Source organism: Odocoileus virginianus, chromosome 32 (assembly GCF_023699985.2).
Source record: "Odocoileus virginianus isolate 20LAN1187 ecotype Illinois chromosome 32, Ovbor_1.2, whole genome shotgun sequence".
NCBI classification, from domain to species: Eukaryota; Metazoa; Chordata; class Mammalia; order Artiodactyla; family Cervidae; genus Odocoileus; species Odocoileus virginianus.
Genome location: NC_069705.1, coordinates 17262103 through 17281899, shown reverse-complemented (window position 1 = coordinate 17281899; position 19797 = coordinate 17262103). Strand labels below are relative to the sequence as shown.

General features: G+C 38.7%; 1 protein-coding gene across 8 annotated transcripts in view; it reads left to right on the top strand.

Annotated features, from left to right (window-relative positions):
- The window catches only part of WRN (WRN RecQ like helicase), a 116671-nt gene that overhangs the window by 15751 nt on the left and 81123 nt on the right, over positions 1–19797 (top strand). For 6 of the 8 annotated variants that reach the window (XM_070459932.1, XM_070459928.1, XM_070459927.1 and 3 more), the window contains exons 2-7: positions 4301–4402; positions 4925–5043; positions 9377–9522; positions 10019–10167; positions 10920–11069; positions 13118–13187. In XM_070459932.1, coding sequence (XP_070316033.1) covers positions 4301–4402; positions 4925–5043; positions 9377–9522; positions 10019–10167; positions 10920–11069; positions 13118–13187 — 736 coding nt within the window. Of the gene's footprint in view, positions 1–4240; positions 4403–4924; positions 5044–9376; positions 9523–10018; positions 10168–10919; positions 11070–11277; positions 11848–13117; positions 13188–19797 lie in introns of those variants that run through there. The other 2 variants (XM_070459929.1, XM_070459934.1) reach the window with 2 other exon arrangements.

Genomic DNA, 19797 nt, shown 5'->3' with positions numbered 1-19797 from the left:
AACATCTACAAACTGCTGAGAGACTGTTAGGCTCCGTCAACACATCATTCTCTTATCTGTCTGAAAAAATAGGTTTTTATATATGCAAGGGATCAGCACTTATCCCCTACATATTCTACCTGAGGAAAGCAATTGAAAAGAACATCTGAGCAAACAATTGTATTCAGAACAGAGATCCAAGATAGGGCAGGATGAATTGAAAAGGAAACCATAGTAAGCAATATAAGCACTTACATATATATTTAAATTTATATGAACATTAAAATGGATGATGAAATTTGTAACAAAAATGTTCAGAAAACAGTAAGGATTTCTTGAAATAGAAAAACAGTACTAGAAAGCCAACAGGCTGTAACAGCCAAAACTGTATCAGTTAACTACTGTAACAGTAGTTAAGGGTGGGAAAGTCAAAACATTCTAAGTTTTCCCTTACTGGGTGGAGGGACAGTGTAAATGTCAGGTCTGATGGGAAAGGGATATAGTTTTATTATTTTGCCCAGAGAGTGGAGTAATAGTAGGGTGTGTAAAAAGTAAAGTTTTAACACTGAAAATGGTAAAAAAAAGAGTATGAATGGTAACTTCACCCAGTTGGAAAAAATGGGCAAAGAGTAAGAGGAAACCGAAGAAAGGAAGATGAATATTAATCAAAAATGAAAGTTCTTACACTAACTGTGAATGAGATGAATCTCCTTATTGAAAGACAGCATGTTCAAATTGGCGCTGTTCAAAACCGAAACCAGAAAAATAAACCACCACAAAAATCCCAGGTGTATATTGTTTAAAGCCAGCCTTTAAAAAAGTGATAAAGGTGAAAAGTGGTAGATAGTTGTGGATAGATAGGTGAGATTATTCTAGAAAAATCCAAAGCAAATGAAAATACATTATTTATTTTAAAGAGGAACTTGGATGCAAAGAGCTGACTCATTGGAAAAGACCCTGATGCTGGGAAAGATTGAGGGCAGGAGAAGGGGACGACAGAGGGTGAGATGGTTGGATGGCATCATTGACTTGATAGACATGGGTTTGGGTGAACTCCGGGAGTTGGTGGTGGACAGGGAGGCCTGGCGTGCTGCGGTCCGTGGGGTTGCAAAGAGCCGGACACGACTGAGCGACTGAACTGAACTGGGATCCTTTAATGGCTCAAATAAGAAATGATAAGATTTGATTTTGGAAAAAGATGTGTGAACGTTGCTCATACTCAACAAGGTAACAGCTCAAATACATAGTTTAAAAATTCTATTATTCAATGACTTAGATCCCTTCCAAGAATAACCTTTATCTGATCAATGATTAAAAGCCTCATGTATGCGGAAGAATTTCTCTACTGTGAATTATTCTCCAACTTTCCTTTTCTGTGTGCTTTTTATCTGGCACAAGATGTAAGTATTAATAAGTTTGATAAAAATGTTAGGTTTGTAAACAAGTTTACTTTCAAATTCTTAACCTGGAGGCATCTAGACAGAATTTTGTGTGCAAAAAAGAGTATTTCCATCTAAAAATTAGACATGTTAAATTAAAATGATTTCAGTCTTATAGTTGGCTATAGGGAAGTGTTACTGAGGTTTATTTCTGTTCTGGCAGTGTGAATGATTACTTACAGTATTACAAGATTTTATAGTTGTTTTTATAGAGTTTATTATTTGCAGAAAACAATTTTCTGGCAGCTTTGCAAATGATCTACTCTGTATATAGCAAAACTTGTTTTCCAGTTTAATAAAAATGTATTTTAAGATTAAGAATAGACTCTTTCCCTATGTGTGTTGTGTGCATATACACATACCTTGGGATTAACTTTCGACTTTCCTGTTAAGGGCTTTGGATTTGTGGCAGATCAGTTCAGTTCAGTCGCTCATTCGTGTCCGACTCTTTGTGACCCCACAGACTGCAGCATGCCAGGCCTCCCTGTCCATCACCAACTCCCAGAACTTTCTCAAACACATGTCCATTGAGTCGGTGATGCCATCCAACCATCTCATCCTCTGTCATCCCCTTCTCCCACCTTCAGTCTTTCCCAGTGTCAGGGTCTTTTCCGATGAGTCAGCTCTTCTCATCAGGTGCCAAAGTATTGGAGTTTCAGCTTCAGCATCAGTCCTTCCAATGAGTATTCAGGACTGATTTCTTTTAGGATGGACTGGTTGGATCTCCTTGCAGTCCAAGGGACTCTCAAGAGTCTTCTCCAACACCACAGTTCAAAAGCATCAATTCTTCAGTGCTGAGCTTTCTTTATAGTCCAACTCTCACCTCCATACATGACTACTGGAAAAGCCATAGCTTTGACTCGACGGATGTTTGATGGCAAAGTAATGTCTCTACTTTTTAATATACTATCTAGGTTGGTCATAACTTTTCTTCCAAGGAGTAAGCGTCTTTTAATTTCATGGCTGCAGTCACCATCTGCAGTGATTTTGGAGTTCCAAAAAATAGTCTGTCACTGTTTCCATTGTTTTCCCATCTATTTGCCATGAAGTGATCGAACTGGATGCTGTGATCTTAGTTTTCTAAATGTTGAGTTTTAAACCAACTTTTTCACTCTCCTCTTTCACTTTCATCAAGAGGCTCTTTATTTCTTCTTCACTTTCTGCCATAAGGATGGTGTCATCTGTATATCTGAGGTTATTGATATTTCTCCTGGAAATCTTGATTCCAGCTTGCGTTTCATCCAGCATATATTTTATCTTATGACATATAATGCAGGTGGTAGTGCTAACACTCAAGTTGTTATTTCTGATTGACTGAATCATAGATCTTCCCCAATGCCAGACTTTGCTAATGATTCAAAGAGTACAGGCAAGCTTGAAGTACAGATGGAATATTATTTTCTTTTTGTTTTTTGGAGGAACCCCAAACTCTCACACACAGATTCCAAAAAATGTCCTTTTCTTCTGCATTAGTACATGTTATGGTTTTGGATTAGCAGAATAGTTTTGAGCAGTTAAAAAAAAATTTCACAAAGGAAGTTGTCTTTATTTTGGAACTCCTCTGTTTTACATTATCTTAATTGTACAGCTTGCTGACTACCTCCCATTTTCCAGACATAAATTAATAAATCCATCAATCCAAGCTTATTTATGATAAGCAATCTAGATAGGTTAGTTATATCTGGCTAACAACATTTTCTAGATAGATGCTCTTTGGGATGTTTTGGGTAGTAGATACCATTGATAAATGAGCTTGGTGGCTCAGTGGTTGAGATCTTTCATTCCCACTTCCTCAATAGAGTGAGTGAGTTACCTTCTACTACAAACTGTTTCCTTCTCAAGGTGTAAGAGTGAGTTTGTATGACAGATTTGTTTGACAAAGTAATCTTTAAAATTTTTCTTTTGTACATTATTAGTGCTATCAGTTTTGGGGGTTTATGCTTGGAAAAATAAGAACTTAATGGATACTTGCTGGATGCTGCTTAATTTCTTCAGAGTTTGTAATATCAATAGGGCTGACAAGCTAACCCATAATCATAAACAGTTGCTTTGATTATTTCATGTTGATATCATATTTCATCATAAGAATCTTCGGGTATATATTAAAGTCTGCTGTGCGTTTACTAGAAATTTGAGAGGTCAGGAACCAAGGTTGGGGTTTGAAGAGTTTTATTAAGAACTTAAGGCCACTTCAGTTTATTGTGTAAAGTGACATGAGGAGATGGCTCTGTTTTACCTTTACCAGAGTATGTCATAGTGTTCGTAGTCATTGTATTTCTGTAACCATTCTTGAAGTGCAGTTTACATTGAGGAGAGCCCTCAAAGCTCATAATAGGGTTTTAAAAACACTCCCAGTGAAATAGAGAGACTAGTTCACTTGATAGGCCAAGAGTGTAATAAAAACCCTTAATATAGAAAAGCTTTTCTGTCTTTTCAGGTAGATTTGTGAACAATTTAACAGCTTCATGAGTTTACTTAGATCTTAGGAAATATGATAAGAAAATTAAAGTTATCAAAAATTTATAGAAATTTATATACCCAGAGATTCTCATTGTGAATGAGATAAAGATTATTTTTTGAAGAGATCAAAGTCACAGAATAATAGAATTTTGAAACTGCTAGAAGCTAAAATTTAGAACTCTATTTAACTGCCTCACTTACTTTAAAAAGAAGAAATACTAAATGAATGGCTTTTAGAGCTAGCATGTTGTTTCTTCTTTTGCGATTCTGGCTCTTACATCCTGTGTTTGGGCCCAGATGCCATGGCTTACTTTAAATATGTATGTTTGGCTCTTCAGTCATGTTGATTGGTCTGTCTGTAGGTTTTCTTACAAAGACTGGATTTATTCACAGAAGAATCATTCTTTGGGTTTTGCAACTAGGACCTTTTAAAGATGAGTGAACGAAAGTTGGAAAAAGGACAGCAGCGGAAACTTCCTGAATGGATGTCTGCGAAGAAGATCTATACAGTAGAAGCAAAAAAGGTATGCAGTTCATCAGTAATTCTTTCAGATGGAAAATTTAATGTATATTTGACTGTAAACTGAGTTCATCCTCACTTTTCCCTTTTTATCTAGATCACATGGCTGGTCTTGCCAATTTGTTCCGATTCAGATTGTAATTTAGACAATATTTATTTTGGTGAATTTTTTTATGGTCAAGTGAATTTTAAGTCCTGATAGATTTAAGCTTCACCAACCAGTCTTTAGCATTTTACGGCAACATTATTGCATCTAGAAGACTACTCTAATTGCAGAAAAGCATTAGTAAAATAAATGCTTTTATGAAAATAGGGTAGAAGTTTGCAAGTAAATTTGTTAGAAAAATAATTTTACAGTAGATAGCTTCATCTTTGTTAAATTGTCCATATGACTCATTAGTCTATAAAGCTTTAGTTGATAAAACTTAGAGCTATAATTTGCCATGTTTCAGTGAATTTTATTATTTCAATGAACATTTATTATTTAATGTGACTTTTATTTGTGCCTTTTTGGAATTTTGTTTAGCTCAAGGCACCTGTTCAGAAGAGTGTTTTGGAAGATGACCTGCCCTTCTTAGAATTCACTGGATCCATTGTGTACAGTTATGAAGCTAATGATTGTTCTTTGCTCTCAGAAGATATTAGGTAAAGATTTAAATTTCCAACTTTCATTTGAATTTGGACCCTTAGACTATAAGCCTTATGGTAGTGTACTGAATTTTATAGTGGAGGTGTGTTTAGTACATAGTTGTACATGTAAAATATCACTAATTCTACTTTTTAAATAAAAACTTAAAATTTCTGAATTAAATATGTAATGTCCCTGTTTGTTCATTCATATACCTTTGTATTACTTTAGCTTATTTTTAATCTTTTCAATACTTATAGAATTACTGAACACACCAGTTTAGGAAAACATGCAAAAGTTATTTAACCTCTAAAACGTCCCTTTCTATTTCATTAAAAATACCAACATTGTAATATTGAATAGTGACTGTGACTGTCTCTGTTGCATTTAATTAGCAGCAGTTATAGCAAGTGATCCTTTAAAAGAACTTTAAAAATGATTATTAATTTTTTTAAATCATCAAATTAGTGTTCTGTAATAATGTAGTCTAAGGCTCTTCAAGCATTTTACAAGGAGAAGTAGTAGGAGATTCATTCAGATCTTTGATGTTACTATGGTTGTCCTTTTTTTTTTTTTAAATTACTGTTTACATATTGGACCTCCCTGGTGTCTCAGATGGTAAAGAATCTACCTGCAATGTGGGAGACCTGGATTCAATCCCTGGGTTGGGAAGATCCCCTGGAGAAGGGAATGGCTACCCACTCCAGTATTCTTGCCTGGAGAATCCCCATGGACAGAGGAGCCTGGTGGGCTACAATCCATGGGGTTGCAAAGAGTCAGACATGACTGAGCTTAGGACTCAGCATACACATAGCATACATTGGCTTGAAAGAAGCAGAGGTAAGTTAAGCTGTTTATTAATGGTCTCCTGGTAGATATATTCTAGAAAGAGCAGTCAGGTGACCTCCCTCCCACAATAGTTCACTGGCTATTTTTGGGTCTCATCAAATAGTACTAAGTTTGTCTTACAGAGAAAATAAAATCTGTTTTTTATGATTATGTATTAACTCTACCATCTTACCTTTAACAATGCTATAGTATGTCCTATCTGAAGGTAGTAAGCCTAAGTGTCTTGAAGGGTGTAGTTCTGATGAATTGTGTGTTTTATGGAAGATAAGCAAGTAGTTTGGTTGTTTTTTTTTTTTGCTTCACCTCATTCCAGGTTTTCAGCAATTTGATTATGATGTGCCTTTGTGTAGTGTGGTTTGTGTTTGTCTTGCTTGGGGGTTCAGTGAACTTTTTGGATCTGTGGATTTATAGTTTCATCATGTTTGAATAATTTCTTCAAATGTTTTTTCTCTCACATCCTGTTTTGCTCTTCTGCCACTCTGCATGCATGTAGGTTACATTGCTTGATACAGCAACTGTGTTCTTGGTCATGAGGCTCTTTGTCTTAAAAATTTTTGATTCTTTTTTCTCTCTGGGCTTGGGCTCTGTCTTCAAGTTCCCTTGTTTTTTTATTCTGTAGTATCTGATCAGCTATTATGCCATCCTGTGAATTTAAAATCTTGTTGTATTTTTCATGTCTGGAAGTTCTATTTTTTTTTTTTTTAATACCGTCCATTTGGCTCTTACCATATTCATTTTCATAAAAAGCAGAGACACCGTTTTGCCAGCAAAGGTCTGTCTAGTCAAGGCTATGGTTTTTCCAGTGGTCATGTATGGATGTGAGAGTTGGACTATAAAGAAAGCTCAGTGCTGAAGAATTGATGCTTTTGAACTGTGGTGTTGGAGAAGACTCTTGAAAGTCCCTTGGACTGCAGGGAGATCCAACCAGTCCATCCTAAAGGAGATCAGTCATGCATGTTCATTGGAAGGACTGATGCTGAAGCTGAAACTCTAACACTTTGTCCACCTGATGCAAAGAGCTGGCTCATTTGAAAAAACCTTGATGCTGGGAAAGATTGAAGGTGGGAGGAGAAGGGGATGACAGAGGATGAGATGGTTGGATGGCATCACCGACTCAATGGACATGAGTTTGAGTAAACTCCGGGAGTTGGTGATGGACAGGGAGGCCTGGCGTGCTGCGGTCCATGGGGTTGCAAAGAGTCGGATATGACTGAGCAACTGAACTGAACTGATATTCATGTTTTCTTTTAAATCTTTGAACATATTCAGCATATTTATAATAGCTGTGTTAATATACTCTTCTGTTAATTCCATTATACTAATTATTTTTCTATTAAATTACTATTATCCTGCTTATAAGTCATGTTTTCCTGTTTCTTTTCTCATGTCTGGCGATTTTTGATTAGATGTTATGATTTTACCTGGTTGAATGTTAGATTTTGTTGTCTTCCTTCAAAGAAAGGAGCTTTGCTGTGTTGGGCAGTAAAGTCACCTGAAAATCAGTTTTACACTTTGAGACTTATTTTTAACTTTTTTAGGCCAGATGTCAGTAACCTTTATTCTGGGCATGATTTAGTCTGTAATGGGTGTGACCTTCCTGGAGTCTTTGCTGACTGCCCCAGGTGATCAGAACGAATCTCCCTGCTCCAGCTTTGCAGAGCTCAATGCCTCTTGCCTCTGTGTAAGCCGTAGGAGTTTCCAGACTGCAGTTCCCTGGTTTTTCTTTGTCCAGCCTCAGTTTCGCTCTGTGCTGGCATGTCCTTTGCTGCCTGGCTCCCTCCTCGCCAGGACTCTGCCCGCACCTTCCAGCTGCTTCCCCTTCTTGTTCTGAACTCTGTCCTCCTAATTCCGTGCTCTGCTTTGGACTCTCCCCCCTGTTCTGTTGTCTAGAATGTTGCAGGCGGAAATCTGGGGCAGCATCTGGGCTTACACTTGATCTCCTCACCTCAGAGAGCATAGTCCTCTAGCGCCTGTTGTCCAGTGTCTGGAAACTCTTGTTTATGCATTTTGTTCAATCTTCTTTATTTGTTCATGGGGGACAGTTACGAATGATCAGTGTTATTTCATCTTAGCCCCAAACAGAGGTTGAGTTTTTAAACATTTATAAAATAGGTTTTTCACTTTTAAAAACTGTGAAGCAGGCAAATATAAGCAATAATTTAACATGCAGCCATAGTCCTTCCACTAGCTTTGTCAAACCTTAAATCTTCCTTTTCTTCAAATCTTTATTAAGACAAAACAATAAAATACAGCTCGTGTATGCTCTTTCTGATTCTCTTCTGAAGTCCTCTGAGCTAACTTCTGTCATGAGTTCAGTGTTTAGTATTCCCTCACATATTTTCTATAATTTTCATAGTTTTATGTCCCCCAATATCATATACTATTACTTTGCCCATTAAGAAACTTTCAAAATAATGCTATCAAACTCTGTGTATATTCTTCCACTTGTCTTTTTCACTCAACACTTTATATTCTTGTGAATTTTTCTTTTTGGTTTGGTATGTGAAGTTCTAGTTAAACTTTTATATAGTATTGTCTCAGTATATCATAATTTATTCACTCTTTTGTTGATGGAAATATAGTGTTTCCATTTTTGCTAGGCAGAATAGTATTGCAGTGAACATTCTTAAACATTTCTAATTATGCACATATAAGTTTCATACATTTATGAGAAAATCTTGTCAGTTCATACTGTTCATACATCTTTAGCTAGATATCATTAGAGTTTTTTCCAAGAGGATTATCAGTTTAAAAATTCACCAGTATGTGAGTGGTCCCGTCCCACTGGTAGTTTTCTTTATCAGCATTCAGTATTGTGGAGCTTTAATTTTTGTTAGTCAGATGGATGGGAAATTGTAAAGATTCAATTTGCATTTCTCTGACTTCAGAGGAGATTTTGTGTCTTCATATATATATATTTGAATTTACTGGCCATTTGGATTTCTCTCTGGGGAATCGTGTGTTCAGTTGGTCAGTCGTGTCCAACTCTGTACAACCCCATGGACAGTAGCCCACTAGGCTTCCCTGTCTATGGAATTTTCCAGGTAAGAGTAGTGGAGCGGGTTGCTATTTGCTACTCCAGGGGATGATCTTCCCAATCCAGGGATTGAGCCCCCATCTCTTGCGTTTCCTGCATTGGTAGTCAGATTCTTTTCCTCTGCACCATCTGGGAAACCCTCCTTTGGGGAATTACCTGTTCATATTTCCCCCCCTTTTTTTAAACTGGATTATTTATCTTTTTTGTATTGACTTTTCAAGGAATTTTTTAGTACTGGATTGGTGAAAAGTTCGTTTGGGTTTTTTCTGCAACATCTTGTGGAAAAACCAGAATGAACTGTTTGGCTAACCCAATATTTTCTGACTATTACATGAATATGTATGTTGCATGTATTACGATATCCTCTACAGTCTGTGGCTTGTCTTTTAACATGCTTAGTGATGTCTCCAGTGATGCAGAAATTAAAATTTTAATTAAATAATTTATGCTATTTCCCCCCTTAGTATGAGTCTCTCTAATGGAGATGTGGTAGGATTTGACATCGAGTGGCCACCAGCATACAAGAAAGGGAAACTGGGCCGAGTGGCGCTCATTCAGCTGTGTGTGTCAGAGAGCAAGTGCTACTTGTTTCACATTTCTTCTATGTCAGGTTGGTACCTCTTGGCATTTGTTTCATGTTTATATGGTAGATAATTGTATTATGTCAGCTTTGTCCACATGAAATTCAGCTCTTGAATTAACGGGTGCCTCTCTCACCACCTTATATTTAAGTATTTATATTTTAAGTATTCACTCATATCCCTGTTTTATTTAATTTTCATGTCACATCTGTCAGTCAGTGATATTATTCCTGTTTCAGAGGGTAGAGAACTGAAGTGTAAAGGGGCTAAATGTTAGTGATAATAGAGTTATTAGCATTTAAATTAGTTGTTTTTCTTGTCATTTATCAGTCAGGACTTTTTGCTTTAGGTGAAAAAAAAGCTCTCAAAAACACTCAAAATAAGTGTTGGTTTCTGAATTTAGTCTCAAATTTAAATATAAACATAGAATGTGTATGAAGTAGAACATAAATCTGTCATGTTTGATAGAACCTATGGGAATAAATATTATATATTATTATATAAATATTAATAAAAATATTATAGTTTTCCCTCAGGGACTAAAAATGTTGCTTGAAAATGAAGCAATTAAAAAGGCAGGTGTGGGAATTGAACAAGATCAGTGGAAACTTCTACGTGACTTTGATATCAAATTGAAGAGTATTGTGGAGCTGACAGATGTTGCCAATGAAAAGGTAGACATAATACATAGATTATTTTCAAAATAAAAACAAAATAAATTTGTGTTTTACAGCATGTCCCTTCTTAGTGTTAAATTTTTGTGGAGAGACTATTGTAAGCTACAAATGTTTTTATAAAAAAGAAGTCCCTAGTGCGTGTCTCATAATGAAAACTTTCAGATCTAATCAGTTGCCTTAGCAAATAATTTTTTTTAAGCAAGCACCCTCTTCTATATTTAGTACTATATCACTTTGTTTTATATATTTGCAAATTTAATTACTGTATTAAAGTTTCTCTCTTTAATCCATCTATATCAATATCCCCCCCCCCCCCCTTATTTGAGGCAAACATAATGCAGCTCTTGTGGTGTGATGCTCTTAGTGGAAGTTTGACCATCATTTCCATGGCCCATATTTCACATCTTTTATTAATGTAGTCATTTAAGTTACGTTCTCACATTAGCCAAGTGTTCATTTGGCTGAGAAGTAGGAAAATCACCAACCTATTCAACTTTTGTCCATGAATGATACTTTGACAGTCCAAGAATTTTAATACCTACATTGAGGAAATGATAGAATTACATTCTTGTAAGGTAGACTGCAAATGAGGTTTTTAGTGACTGGAAATCTACTAAGGACTATCTCTGCCTTATATTTTGGTGTAACATTTTCAACTTTATGTGTGATGTGGTCATTTGGTATCAGAAATATCTAAGAATACATGTAAAGAAATAACTTTTGCTGAGTTGATTTTTCATTATTTTTAGCTGAAATGTTTAGAGACCTGGAGCCTCAGTGGTTTGGTTAAACACCTCTTTGGTAAACAGCTTCTGAAAGACCGGTCTATCCGCTGTAGCAACTGGAGTAAGTTTCCCCTCACTGAGGACCAGAAACTGTATGCAGCCACTGATGCTTATGTAGGTACCAAAGGTCTTTTTCAAAAATTAATTTTTATTAGAATATGGTTGCTTTACAATGTTGTGTTAGTTCTACAGTATAGCAAATGAATCAGCCATACATATACATATATCCCCTCTTTTTTGGATTTCCCTCCCATTTTAGGTCATCACAGAGCATTTGAGTAGAGTTCCCTGTGCTGTACAGTAGGCTCTGATTAGTCATCTGTCTTATACATAGTAACCGTGAAATTAAAAGACGCGTGCTCTGTGGGAGAAAAGCTATGACGGACCTAGACAGTGTTTTAAAAAGCAGAGATATCACTTTGCCAACAAAGGTTCATGTAGTCAGAGCTGTGGTTTTTCCAAAATAGTCATGTATGGATGTGAGAGCTGGACCATAAAGAAGGCTGAGCACTGAAGAATTGATGCTTTTGAACTATGGTGCTGGAGAAGACTCTTGAAAGTCCCTTGGACAGTGAAGAGATGAACCCAGTCAGTCCTAAAGGAAATCAATCCTGAATATTTATTGGAAGGACTGATGCTGAAGCTGAAGCTCCAGTACTTTGTCCACCTGATGCAAACAGCAGACTTGCTGGAAAAGGCCCTGATGCTGGGAAAGGTTGAGGGTAGGAGGAGAAGGGGACGACAGAGGACAAGTTGGTTGGATGGCATCACCGACTCAATGGACATGAGTTTGAGCAAACTCCAGAAGATAGGGAAGCCTGGCATGCGGTAGTCCATGGGGTCGCAAACAGTTGGACACGACTTAGCGACTGAGCAACAACAAATCAATACTGTATGTATGTCAGTCCGGATCTTCCAATTCATCCCATCCCCCTCCTAAGATCTTTAGACTGCAATCTATTTTTTAAACTTTATAATAAATTACTTTATAAAATTTTTATTGTTTAAACTAAAATGTTTTAAGTCAGTTGGGCATTAAAAATACTTAGGTAGAAATTTAGTGAAACTGTTAATTCTAAATATTAATTAGCAAGTATCAATAGATTGTAATGCTAGTTATTTTTATCATCATGAAGCAAAAATAATGTCCAATTTTTATGTGAAAAAAAGTGAGTTCTTTGAAAACATGAGAGGACCGTAAGCTCAGACTGAACAAGCACAAGTGGTGTTGATGATGTATTTGATTATAAGCCACTTCAGAATAAAAATAACTACAATGCAGTTTCTGTATTGAAACTGGCCTTATTTCTTACATTTATATTTAAAATGCGGTAAAATTTAGAAAATTCTCTCCACAGTTAGCTCTCCGCTGCTGTTAGTCAGATGATTTTTATAGCTACCTATTTGTACATAGTGAAATTAGGGCTTATCTAACTATCTATCTTTATATATATATATATATATATATATATATAGCACTCTTTTTTTTCTTAATAGCACTCTTTTCTTTTTCCAAAAAGTCTTCTTTTATGTCCTAATAGACTTTTTTCCCTCAGCTTATACTTTTATTTGTAGATTAGTATCTTGTTTCTTTTCTTTGCATCTATTTTTAGAAATGGGAGCTTCTTTTATTTATAACCAGAAGAAAATTCATCTGTGTGGGGAAATAAAAAGATAATTTTCTTTATGTTTTGTTTAAAATAGAAAACTTGTTGAGAACTAATCTAAGTTCTGTAGCATTTTTTAGTCATGAGAAATCTGTATGATTTGATTGTTCCTGTTTACAGTAGCTAGATGGAGGACTATATATACACTAACAGCTAAGAATGCGATGATGGGAAATGGATATCTGTATCATACAGTTTTCTCTTACTTGATTGTATTTTGTTAGATTCCATTTATAAAGTGTTTGGTTTTGGTACTTGCTCATAATACTGGATGTTAAAATGAGAAAATTTTTATTTTAAAGGTGTGCCACTTTCTCCATTCTCACAATGGGTGTGGTGAATAAATGAAGACAGATCTTTTGTATAACTTAAAGGGTTGAATTCAGCTTCTTGGGTGCTTTGGGAATCATTGTTTTTAATTTTTGTAAAGGTGAGGCATCGAATTTTATTTTGGTGATTTTAGCCTACTGGTTTCATCTTTCTGTTTTCTTATAGGCTGGTTTCATCATTTATCAAAAATTAGAAAATTTGAGTGATCCTGTACAAATATTTGTCAAGAGTAAAGGTATGTTGTGATCTGAAAATAAAAGGTAAAATTTGAATTTGTTCATTTGTGAGGTTTAGGTCCAAAAGCACAGATTTTCACACATGTGTATTTAGCATTATTACAATGTGTTGGTTATCTGAGGATTAGGATGAGGTCAACTTGGCCACAGCTTAGGGTTTCAGGCATGTTACTTGTGTCAAAGCAGGACTTACTACTTATCCTTTGTAGCATTGCTGTTCACTAGGCTTCTAGTGTTGGGATTTTGTAGCTTGGAGAACATCAGTGGTACAACCAGCCGCCTCTCAGCCTGGAGATTATACACCTTTGCTATAAATATTTGGGCTCCGTGGGTGGCACAGTTGGTAAAGATCTGCCTGCCAATGCAGGAGATGGGGGGTTCGATCCCTTGGTCGAGAAGATGCCCTCTAGAGAAGGCAATGGCAGAAGGAAATGGCAACACACTCTAGTATTCCTGCCTGGAAAATTCCATGGACGGAGTCTGGTGGGGTCTACAGTCTATGGGGTCACAAAGAATCAGACATGACTGAGTGACTGAGCTCAGAGTGCCCTGGTTTAAATTTCTAAATTTTCCCCAGGATGTGATAATTCTGCTGTTTTTCTGCTAAAAGAATGGCCACTTGCAGCTTTCAAATTCAACTCTCAGATCTATTGCTAGGTCAGTGATGGCAGATCTGCTTATAGTGTCACATAGGCCAGTGGTGGAATCCCAGCCACATGACCTGGAATTTACTTGTTTCCTGTGTTTGGGAAATGAGTGATGGCATAATACCTGTTTCATAGAGTAGCTGTTGAACTCATGATATACAGAGCACCCATACCCAACTGTATAGTTGTTATTCTCGTAGCTTTCTTTTAGAGATTTTAAGTAATTGTGTTTGTTAAGGTGTTAGTTAAATAAAGTAATTTTGCCAATTTTTAAAAAATATGGCATGACCTCCTTATAAAAAATTATATAATATCCTTTATAGCTGTTATTGAGAAGGAATCCATACCCTCTGTGGGTGATCCTCCTTTGCATGTTAAAGAAGATTTCTTATACTTTCTCTTGTTGGAAGGCCACATCTGTTGAGTGCCTGCTGGCTCTCTGTTGGCAGTCATATGGTGGCTGGAAATTACCGTGATAACTGAGGCAGATGATGCATTTTTGAAGCTGGTGTAGAGAACAATTTATAAGAGCTTATTTAACTCAGAGTTCAACAGAGGGATTCATGATTTTCTGATTTTGTGGTTTATAAGATTGCTTGTAGGTTACACTGGCTATTTTGTCTCTGATGAAAATGCTTCTGAGGACTGTAAGGTATTTCTCAAGTAAAGTAGCATATGTTTTATAAGTTTTTATGAAAGTCCTGATACCTGTCATTGCAATATTGCATTCTTTGACCCTCACTTTATTCTCTGTTATGTTATTTGTTTAAGTGTATTGTGACATCTGAAGGGAAATAACTTGACTAGGATTCCAGTGAATTGTAACTAACATTGCTGCTAGGTCACGTCAGTCGTGTCCGACTCTGTGCAACCCCATAGATGGCAGCCCACCAGGCTCCCCCTCCCTGGGATTCTCCAGGCAAGAACACTGGAGTGGGTTGCCATTTCCTTCTCCAATGCATGAAAGTGAAAAGTGAAAGTGAAGTCACTCAGTTGCGTCCAACTCTTTGTGATCCCGTGGACTGCAGCCTACCGGGCTCCTCCGTCCATGGGATTTCCCAGGCAAGAGTGCTGGAGTGGGTTGCCATTGCCTTCTCCGGTAACTAACATTACCATTCCTTTTTTTCTCACCTCCTTTCATCCATCCTTTCTTTCCTTTCTTCCTCCCTCCCTCCCTCTTTCTCTTCTTTCCTTCTTGTTACTCAACCAGCAGTGTCAACCTCACCTTTCTCAAATATAGATGTATATATAGATGATATTTTCAAATGATGTTTCAAATGATATTTTCAAAACTTTTGGTTTTTATTACATTTGTGTTTTTTTCTTTTACAAAAAAATAAAAGATTAGAACATAATATTATTCAGCCCAGTATAAATGGAGAGCCAGCAGTGAAGAAGCCAGGCATGGTCTGTCTCCTGAGAGGGGAACCTACAGCTTTATGGGGAATATAGGTGAACAACAACAAAAAGGGCACTGTAGGAAGATGAGGCTTATGATGTGGGGGGAAAAAGGTGTTATGGCTAGCGTATAGAGGTACCCAGTGAATATTTGGAGGTATTAGAGAATATTTTCTGGAAAAAGTGATGTTTATGCCAAGAGCTTAAATATGAGCAGGAGTTAGCTAGTGCAAGAGGAGAGGAAGAGTGCTAAAGGCACAGGCCATGGCAGGTGCCCAGTTTCAGAAGGAAGAGGTGTCTGTAGGCAATTGAAAGCAGTTTGGTATAGTCAGCCATTGAACATGAAAGGGTAAGGGATAGAGGAGAGGCAGGGGCTTACATTTCCTCCTAAGAGCTGTTGAGAGTTTTAAACAAGAATGACATGTGTTACATGAAAAAAATTAGAACTTGGGCTGTTGAGCAGAATATTGAGTCTGGAGGGCAGGGGTCACAGTGCAAGACCTGTTAGGGTGATGTGTCCATAATCCAAGTGAAAGGTGATGGTGACCTGGCTTGGCTGGTTGTATTGTGAAAGGAGAGAAGTGGATAATGCAAAGTACATTTAACAGAGCAGTAGGATCAACAGGATTTAATGTGACGCTGTGAGCCATGTGCATGGATCAGTCCTGTGTTGGCAGCGTGAGCAGTAGGGATGAGAAACACTGAGGGCAAGGAGCCAGATTTGGGGTCAAGGGGTTAATTCAGTTGTTTTTAGACACGTTAATGGAAGGAAGCCTGCTAGATAGCAAAGTGGAGATGGTGGCCAGTAGGCTCTTAGATATACGGCCTATTAGCTCAGAGGATGATTGGATTTAAAGAATTAGGAGTTCTAGGTAAAGAACTGGGGCTGAGAGTCTCAAGGAACTCTTACTATTTCATGTTTGCATGGGGAGGGGACCCTAGAGGAGTTGCCGTGGGCATGGAAGGAAATGAGGAGGTGGACGTGCGGCAGGCCAAGTAAAGGACGTGTATTACAGAGGAAGGCGTTATCCACTGTTTACATTTTCTTGCGAGTTTGAGAAACTGAGTACTTAGAATTAGTTCTTAGGTTTGGCAATGTGGCAGTCGTTGGTAACCTTAACTCCAGCCGCGTTGGTAGACTGGGTGACAGAAGACTGTATTGAGGGGAGAGTGGTCACTGGGACACAAAAAAGGGTCGCAGGCTTGGGTACCATGAAGGTCCCATAACCGGAGCCAGAATGGGGTAGTGGAAGGACGTGGGTGGAAATCGCATTAGCATGAGTGGAGGCCTGAGATCTAAGGAAAGGGAGAAAGCACGTGTAAACAACTTTTTTTTGGTTCAGAAAGGGACTATTTATTCATATAACAGATTTGTGAGCTGCCCTGGTGCCTCAGACAGTAAAGCGTCTGCCTACAATGTGGGAGACCCAGGTTCAGTCCCTGGGTTGGGAAGATCTCCTGCAGAAGGAAATGGCAACCCACTCCAGTATTCTTGCCTGGAAAATCCCATGGATGGAGGAACCTGGTAGGCTACAGTCCGTGGGGTGGCAAAGAGTCGGACACGACTGAGCGACTTCACTTTCTATTAGGCATCAGGCACTGTACCACTTGCTGAGGAAAGTGCACTGAACAAAACAGACCCAACCTCTTCACTCTGTTTATCTGAGTGATGGAATGAGCCACATGGATGCCCTAAGGGAGAACATAGAAGGCGTGAGGGGAAGAGAGAGCAAACTTGTGAGGTATGGTGAGTGTAACCGAGACGAAATGAACAAGGGTGAGAGGAGTCGGAAATGAGGCCAGACAGGTAGCTTGGGCCAGATCATTTGGGGCTTATAGGCCATGAATCTGACTTCATATTTTATTAATTAAATACAAGGATGAGTGATGGGAAATACTTAAAGGATTTGGAGTAGCAGCATGATGTGATTAAATATTTATCTCAAAGGATTTTTCTGGCTGCTATAGGAGGGTAAGTATTTAGGCAGAGAAGTCAATTTGGAGGCTATTGTGATAATCCAAGCAAGAGATGCTTGGATTGGGCTGGTGGCAGCAGAGTGGTGAGGAGCTGGAAGATATGTATCTCTTTGCTGATGAATTCTCTGTGGGGAGTGAGATGTAGAGGTGTTTTGGTTGGATCCACTGAACGAATGCAAGGGTCAGTCACAGTGAAAGACAATGAGAAGAGCAGGTTTGGGTAAGAAGAATCTGGATTCCAGTTTTGGTCACTTCCCAGATGGCTCAGTGGTAAGAGAAACCTGCAGTGCAGGAGATGCCAGTTCAACCCCTGGGTCAAGAAGATCCCCTGGAGGGGAAAACGGCAATCAAATCTCATGGACAGAGGAGCCTGACGGGCTATAGTTCATGAGGTCGCAAAGAGTTGGCCATGACTGAGTGACTGAGAACCCATGCGTGCTAAGTTTTAGATGTTTATTGTCATCCAAGGAGATACCTTAGTTGGGAACGTGATTCTGGAGTTTGGAGGGAAGACAGGTTGGAGCTGTAACTGTGAGGGTCATCAGTATACAGATGGTAGTTAAGCTTGAGAAGATAAAATAGGAAGTGAGTGGAATAAAGAATAGAAGAGGCCCACATATTGACATCAAGGGCACACCAGCCTCTAGAGGTCAGGAAGACATGGAGAGTGTAGCGAAGAGGCCTGTGAAGGAGCAGTGATGAAGGAGGAAGCATAGGAGAGGTGGTGTTTAGAAGCCAGCCAATGTTGTGGGCTGGAGCTAGTTGTCAACTGTTTTAAATGCCTCTGACAGTTTGAGATGTTGTTGTTCAGTCACTCAAGTTGTGTCCAACTCTTTTCGACCCCATGGACTTTAGCAAGCCAGGCTTCCCTTTCCTTCACTATCTCCGGGAGTTTGCTCAAGCTCAAGTCCATTGAGAAGGTGATGCCATCCAACTGTCTCATCCTCTGTTGTCCCCGTCTCCTCTTGCCCTCAGTCTTTCCCATCACCAGGGTCTTTTCCAGTGAGTTGGCTGTTCATATCAGGTGGCTAAAGTATTGGTGATTCAGCTTCAGCATCAGTCCTTCCAGTGAATATTCCAGTGAAAGAGTGAGATGAGCAACTCAGGTGAACAGATTTGGCTCTGTGGAGGCCACTGGTAACCTTTCCATGAATAGCTTTTGGAAAAAGCTCAGTGGCAGGCAGTCAGCGTAGGAGAAAATGGAACTACAAAGTTGAAGACAGTGAGTGTGGACAGCTCTTTCTTTCAAGGAATTTTGCTGTAAATGGGAGTTGTGATATGAATTAGCAATTAGCAGGTTGGTGGCGGGAAGATGAGATAGTTCTCTTTTAGTTTCTGTTTTCTTAGTGAAGTGAGAGATGAAGTTTTTCTCTGACTAAAAAGGATGGACAAGTGTTGGAGGTGTTGGAAGCATGAAGAGACAGAAAGAAGTATGATACAGTCCTCTTGAGAGTGGGAAAGTGGGAAATGTAGACTAATTAACAGTCATTACTGAGGGTTCATGGGGTGTGTGCATGAATTGAAAGCAAAATATCACCCTCATAATTGTGTTTTTTTTCAACTGTAGTCAACTGTTTGGGTATAAGCTTCAAGTAAGTGCCATGGAAGAAGGAAGGAACAAAAGAGTTGAGTCCACAGGAGCGAATGATTAATATGGGCAAGGGAGGAGAGTAAGGCATGGGGGGTGTGGGGAGCAGTGAGAAGAATAATGGGGAGGCAGTAGGTCAGTGGGCTTGGTTCTGAAAGTGTGCAAGAATTGTTGTATTGCAGAAGTCATGCTGGTGTTCAGAGGATGGGATGCTTGCAGTTGACGTTTGGAAGTAATGACTTTATTGACAATTTTAAGATCAAGGGTATGGTTATGGGCTTCCCTGGTAGCTCAGATGATATAAAGAATCCACCTGCAATGCAGGAGACCCCAGTTTGACTCCTGGGTCAGAAGATTTATTGGAGGAGGGCAGGACAACCAACTCCAGAATTCTTGGGCTTCCTTGGTGGCTCAGATGGTAAAGCATTCGCCTGCAATGCAAGAGAATTAACAGTCCCTGGGTTCGATCCCTGGGTTGGGAAGATCCCCTGGAGGAGGGCATGGCAACCCACTCCAGTTTTCTTGACTGGAGATCCCCATGGGCAGAGGAGCCTGGCTGTTTATAGTCGATGGGGTCGCAAAGAGTCAGACACGACTGAGCGACTAAGCCCAGCACGTGGTTATGGGTAGGGTGGCTGAGAACAGCTGAGGAAAAGATGGCTGGAAATGGAGGGATTGAGGAAGTGAAAAGGCCACATTCTTAGGCAGAGAGTTTCTGTGAATGTTGAAATCGCAGAATGTTATCACAGAAATAGAGGGAAGAAAGAGACAGTGGACCAAGTGCTGAAATCTTCAGTGATGTGATTTTGAGATCACAAGATAGCTGCAACTAGTAGGAACAGCTGATGATGTAATCCAACATGCAGTGCTTCAGAGGAGCTGGACTTGTTGAAGGATGCAAGAAGTGGTGATGAAGAGTAGGAATTGTAAGCAGGGAAGGGTTTGGGAAAGGCGGGCAAGTTATGTGGTGTTTGCGGAGACACCATCAGACAGAATGAA